The sequence below is a fragment of the Morone saxatilis genome, unplaced genomic scaffold (genome assembly GCF_004916995.1).
Source record: "Morone saxatilis isolate NCDOM2014 unplaced genomic scaffold, NCSU_SB_2.0 Contig15, whole genome shotgun sequence".
Taxonomy (NCBI): domain Eukaryota; kingdom Metazoa; phylum Chordata; class Actinopteri; family Moronidae; genus Morone; species Morone saxatilis.
Genome location: NW_023339707.1, coordinates 18130056 through 18136293, shown reverse-complemented (window position 1 = coordinate 18136293; position 6238 = coordinate 18130056). Strand labels below are relative to the sequence as shown.

General features: G+C 40.6%; 1 protein-coding gene across 1 annotated transcript in view; it reads right to left on the bottom strand.

The window, feature by feature from the left end:
- Positions 1 to 5370, bottom strand: part of LOC118324618 (dysbindin-like) — an 11621-nt gene extending 6251 nt beyond the window's left edge. The window contains exon 1 of the mRNA XM_035657038.1: positions 4935 to 5370. Within this exon, the coding sequence (XP_035512931.1) occupies positions 4935 to 4977 (43 nt within the window). The 5' untranslated portion in view covers positions 4978 to 5370. The remainder of the gene's footprint in view (positions 1 to 4934) is intronic.
- Positions 5371 to 6238: the final 868 nt, after the last annotated feature.

Below are 6238 nucleotides of genomic sequence, written 5' to 3'. Positions count from 1 at the left end.
AAAAAAAAAAAAAAAAAAGTAATAGATCCACCACTGACTCACACCCAAGAAATGTAAACACACCACTACATAAATCCACTGCTTCAACCAGATCAGTCCAGTAAGACAGCGCACATCAAGGAGAACAGTGTTCCTCGTGAGCATTTTCTTGCATGATATTTGGCCTTCCAGGTCAAGCTTTGTCATCATATACTTTAAAGAGACCAATGACCTCAACATGCCAACCTGCCAAAACCCCCTGCCACCTCATTGCCACATGCCAGTGTCCATGATCATCCAGAAGTCATTATTCAGCAGCAGTGGGAAGGTTGAGATAAATAAACCAGTTACTATAGGCTGTTACAGCAATGGCCAGGCTTCTGGTCATGATGATGAAACTACACATCTTACGTAAACTTCAGTTTTGCCTGCTGGCCTTATGGGAGTCTCTTTTCTCTAAAAATCAAATGTCATTGCTCTGTTAAGTTGAGATAGCCAGTGGACATGCTCAGCCCACGCACAGACTCGGCTGCACGTCTCCATCTGTCTGCCACTACGTGGGAGATATACATGTATGTAAAAGACTGACTCATCCAAATAACCTCTGAGTTTTCTTCCCCCTGCTGTGGAAGATGTGTAGGAGGTCTCCATGCAAATTGGCTGAGGTTACATTACTACCATGCTCTGTGTGAGACCCAGATGGTGTTCATAGCCTCCAACGGGGGAATCCCTTGTTGTTAACAGGGGTTATTAACTGCCAACCATCCTTATGGGGCTGTTTGGCTCATCAAGTAAAGTAATTTTTCCACTTTCAATCAAAGAGTGCTATGTTATTTTCTGTTATCTTGTATGTAAGTTTAAGTCTCTCCGAGGCTGTCCAAAGGAACGCAAGGAAATGAGCAATCATTGCATAATGAATAACGGCAAGTACAAGCACTGACAATGGGTGACAGTGGTGAGCACAAAGACTAATGAAACTGTCCTGGTGTTAGACACTGCAACCCATTCAGTTTTTAGTCTGCTGCTTTACACTTACAATATCTAGGCTGCAAAATATAAATCACATTGAAAGTGTTTACCGTAGGTAGGTCAAGGAAACAGAGAACAGCCCTGATGGCTGACTTTTGCTTTGTTTTGTTAGTAAACTTTGCCAGTTTTCAAATCTGCTGGTTCATCACTGATTTACCAAATGTACTGTATGTCTATGATTGCTGACTCTTCACTAAAACACATGATGGCTTCGTTACAACCACTAGTGGGCCGGAAAAAAACAACACTATTTGAAAAGAAAGCCAGAATTAATAATTCAATATGACTGCTATGCACAAAAAGTGGTTCTGGCAGTGTCTTACATCTCACACTCAATTCTGCTGATGATGGGACACAGTAGCATTGCTTGTGCCATTACAAATGCATAACAGGATCCAGGAATTAGAATTCAGTTCAGGGACCAGGAACACCACTCCTTTCATAGATGGAGCCTATGAAGACTGAAGGCTTCTGCACTGAACCTGCACCTCCTTTCCAAATGAGATTTTGATGTTTTACCGTGTGTTCCCACCCTTATGGTGTAGTAACATCAGCACCAACGTTTGAGAATAGAAACAGAAACAAGAAACAATAGTCTCCCATTTATTTCAGTTAGTTACTTGACATTTGTTCAACTTTGGCTGTGAACATTTGGCCAATAGAAACATGTTAAATTATTAAGTAAGTCATTATCCTACAGTAACAGTGCTTCAACAAAGTGCAGCTTGTTCTTATACAGTGTTTATAGTCTATGATCATTCTTAATATTTACCCATGTCAAACCAGTGCGTTTTGCCTTCGGAAACAATGCTAGGTTTCTACTGCTACCAAGCTAGCTAGCTAGACATGCTAATATTTGGAGCTTACGTTGCACACACACACAGTTTAATTTATTTATTTATTTTTAGCTTGTGCCTGCCGTGCCTGGTTACAGTTGCTAGGCTATGATTGAAAATTAAGACATAAAAAATAAGATGCTATGTGCTCAAATCCCAATTTAGTCCATAGAAACCTGTTTCTGGATCCTTAATGTAGTTAACCATAAAACAAATGACAGCCATGGGTATACTGTCATCCAGACAATAGACAATTATTGTTGGCCACTAACAGAGTAAAGCCTTACAGTATTTAAAGAGCTGCCCTCTGACACATTCCATGACACTTGTGATCTGTGACAAGACCTATGCCCCTTACCCAGAAATCCCTGCTCCATTCAGCCCACACTGAGCCATAATTACCTAGGGCTTACTGTTACATAACACTGGTACAATCCTTCAACTGCACACCCTTCAACACTGGACTCCTACTGCATTGTAGTGCATGACTTCACAGCTTACTGCCTTGGTTGTGAGTACATGCATGTAGGATGTATGTGTTGGCTGACTTCCTGTGGGAAAGGAAGAAAGTAAGAAAGAAAGAAAGAAAGAAAGAAAGAAAGAAAGAAGTTTGTCAAAGAAAGGAGAGTGTGGTGTTATGCAACCTGAGCCTGCTGTGCATTATTCCTGGTATAAAGTAACTGTAGTGTCAGTGATTTGAGGCAATTGCTTGCCTCAGCTAAGCCTCATACTGACTAATACAAGGGTGCATTTTTGTGCATTTGTTGTGTGTCAAGGCAAACACAAATTGAATAGAAATAATGTGTTTAATACCCTTTTTCTGGTTTCTTTATCCTCTTTGTAATCCAATTTTTTTTTGCAATAATACTGATTCTTTCACTCTTTTTTCACTCCTGTGTTGCTGTGATTAGATCATCAGCACTTCTTTATGTGTAGGAATCCAACAGAAGATGTAGACGTAGTGTGTGTGTGTGTGTGTGTGTGTGTGTGTGTGTTTCAGAGGGGGTGGGTGGTCCAGGGCCAGAGGTGACAGTTGAGCTGAAGCACATGATTTTTTTCTTCCAGAGTCTGATCCTTTTGCCATTTCCAGCTCCCGATAATCCACACTGCGAGTCTTAATATTCCTATTCAAATATCAGTCTCTCAGGTTGTTTTATTTTGCCTCAGCATGCAGTGTACAGTTGTTTTTCTTCTGTTGCCTACATTAAACTCTGAATACATGCGTCATTACCGCTCTGTGTCATTTTAATGGTGCAGTCATACATCAAGGGTCTTGGAAACTGCACTGGAAGAAGGGAACAAATGTTCCTATTGAACTAAAGAGTCACATGGTGAAGCATTCAATCCCCTTGTGGCAAGCGGAAAAAGAAATCCCATGATCATCTTTCTGTTTTCAGTGAACACAGAGGCTGGGTGTTTGTGTGTGAGAGAGAGAGCTAGTAAGGTACTGCATGCCCAGTCACATTTGACAGCCCATCTATCTCAAACTCCACCCCTCGTCTCCTGCAGTTCCAAATTACCCCCGGGAGCCGATGATGGTGTCACCCAGCTCTCAGCAGTCTACAGCCACATCATCTTTAGGTATTACTGCTATTATTTACCGAACCAATCACTCTCCTCTGCTGGCCTCGTAGCCACAGCAGACCATCATGCATAAATCATTTATGAGTGAGATCACTGCAACACAACAGGAACCTCCCCCACCATGCTTCCCGACTCCCCTCTACGCCCACACACACATCCATAAACATACAGCCATGTAGTAGAAAGTAAGCCCAGGGTGCTCATTTATGATACCAATGTCCCACCATCATCATTGTCAGACTATGTCATATTGGAGGAAGCCCTACCTGAAGCCTTGAGCACATCATTTAAATTAAGTCTACATCCGTTTCATTACTTCACTATCATTTTCACGGTATGATCACAATGTTGTGATTATAGCTTGAACCTTGTCCGACCAACTCCGTAAATGTCTGATCAGATAATGTATTCCCAGGGCTCTTCACTCAGGGCTAAATGCAAAGATGTCCTCCAGCTATATCCACTACTTCCTATTTAGGTCAATCAAAACAGGGCTTTCGGTAGCCTACACAGAGCATATACATATGTAGTGCTCTGCCTTTAGTCTGTACACATTAACAAACACTCATAAGTCCCACACAGAAACTTATTCAGTAAAGCAGCAAGTTGTATGGGAAGCATCTTATTGTGTTGACACTTAAACATAAAAAAACAGCTCATGTGAGTTTATTTGTTCACTTAGAAAGCAAGACAATGTCCCTCTGGCAAGCAGGTAGCAGTTAGCACGTCTTTCCTTGTTCTATATAAAGACCTTCTTCCTTTAGCTTAGTCAGAGTCTAAGAGGTAGTTGTTATCTCTTCACTGTGATTAAACCTCATCTGCATCAACAGTGCTGCACCACCATCAAGCCTGTCAGGCTAACTTAGTTAAAAAGGGATGGCCTGCAGCTGTTATTATTACTTTGGACAAGATTTTTTTTTTCCAGTAGTTGCTAATGAGGCTTTGTTCAAGGCTGCATCAATAAGTAAAAGAATAAACTGAACATGTGTAATTAAGTGTTTTTTAGTGAGCAGAAATTTAATGAATGCTTGGGGGACAGTTTTCAAAACTGTATCTCAGAGAAAATGATGTAACGGGCTTGCAGTAATTCCCATACACACTGTATGTAACATAAAGTACAGCTTTTATGGATCTGTTATCTAAAGAGCTGACTAATGCAGAATTTAACATCTCTCATGAAGGAATTAACTGTTCTGTTGTGAGGCTCTGGATGATGAGTCGTGATTTATATAAAGCTGAACCAGTAAAGGGAATTAATACCCTCTGCACTGTAAAACTTTCCCTTGCCTGGGATATGCAAAAATATCCTGAGAGGCCGTGCTGTGGAAATTTATGCAGTAAATCAGCTCAGAATGTAAAAAACAAGCACTGTTAAATTACATCAATGCAGAGTAAATCGTAATACGGGACATACAGTTATAATATATTGGACAGTACTACAAGTCTGCTAGTGCCACTTTCTCTTCAGCTACATTTCTCTTAACTCATACACTGTTGGTTACTTACATGCAAGACGCTTGTTATGGTTGGCTGACCCAGTAGACGACATGATCCAGAGGATGTGGGACTGCTTGAAGAGAGTGTTTTGCCTTTGAGTGTGTGTGGATTTTTCTTGTCCCCTCCTGTCAAGGCTCCAGGACAGGATGCTGGTGTGTGTAGTGGTTGGTCATCTAGTCATTGCATCTCTTGACTTTGGCACCAGGACTATCAAAGATAGTACATTCACATTACACTTTATATCCCTCCCTTCTTCTCTTCTCTTTCTTCTACTCTGCTCTGCCTTTTTGCTGTGTACGCCGTCTCCCTCCCCCCTTTCTGATCGCCTTTGCTGTTCTTTCAAGGTTTTCCCTCTCACTGCTTCACACTCTCATCTCAGCTGCCTCTCTGTGTCTCTCACACAGCACGCGCACACACACACACACACTCATTCTCTTGCTCTCTCTGCTAGACAGGCTCAAAAGGGTTGTAAGGAGCTGTGCAGCTTAGGGACGGGGGGAGAGTGATAGTGGGCTACGGCATTGTGGCCTGTACCAACTGGTGACAGCGAGGGGGTCAACAGGATCAGGAGGAGTATTGGCCTCTCCCATCTCAACCATCACTGATTTACCTTATATTTTTTATTTATTCACTTTGTTGTAGGATGAAAGCTTTAGAAATGAACTATGATAAGAGAATGAATAAATCACCACAATTTCTCTCAGCATAATTGGAAATGAAAATTTGAAATTTACGTGATTACTGCACTATATGTTTTATGTAATACGATCTATGTCATGTCATATTATATTAATTGATTATCTACATTTGTTTATGTATTAATTCTATTTTTATTTCTACATTTATTTTTTATTTTTAACTGTACCAATTTCTAATAAGATAAAAAATAATGAAGGATTTAAACGGTACAGCAAATTTCCCTATAAAATAGTATTCTAGGAATTTAGTATTGCACTTCCATAACTCTCTAGAGACAGTTTAAAACAAGACTAAGAAACCACGTACAGCCATGCCAGTGCCTCTGTGAGGCTGTACTTAGGCACAGTGGTGCTTTGATCTTATGCTAACACCATCATACTAATATGCTCACAGTGGCAGTGCTAACGTGAAAATGCAGGTATAATGTTTAGATCCTCAGTTTAGCCTGTTAGCATGCTAGCATTGCTAATTATCACTAAATACAAAGTACAGCTGAGACTGATGGAAATTGAACTTGTTTTGCAGGTTTTTGGTCATAAACCAAAGTATTGGACAAATACATTTTTTGCCCTGATGATGGCACCAGAGTAAAAGTTAAGAATTAGAATGTATCC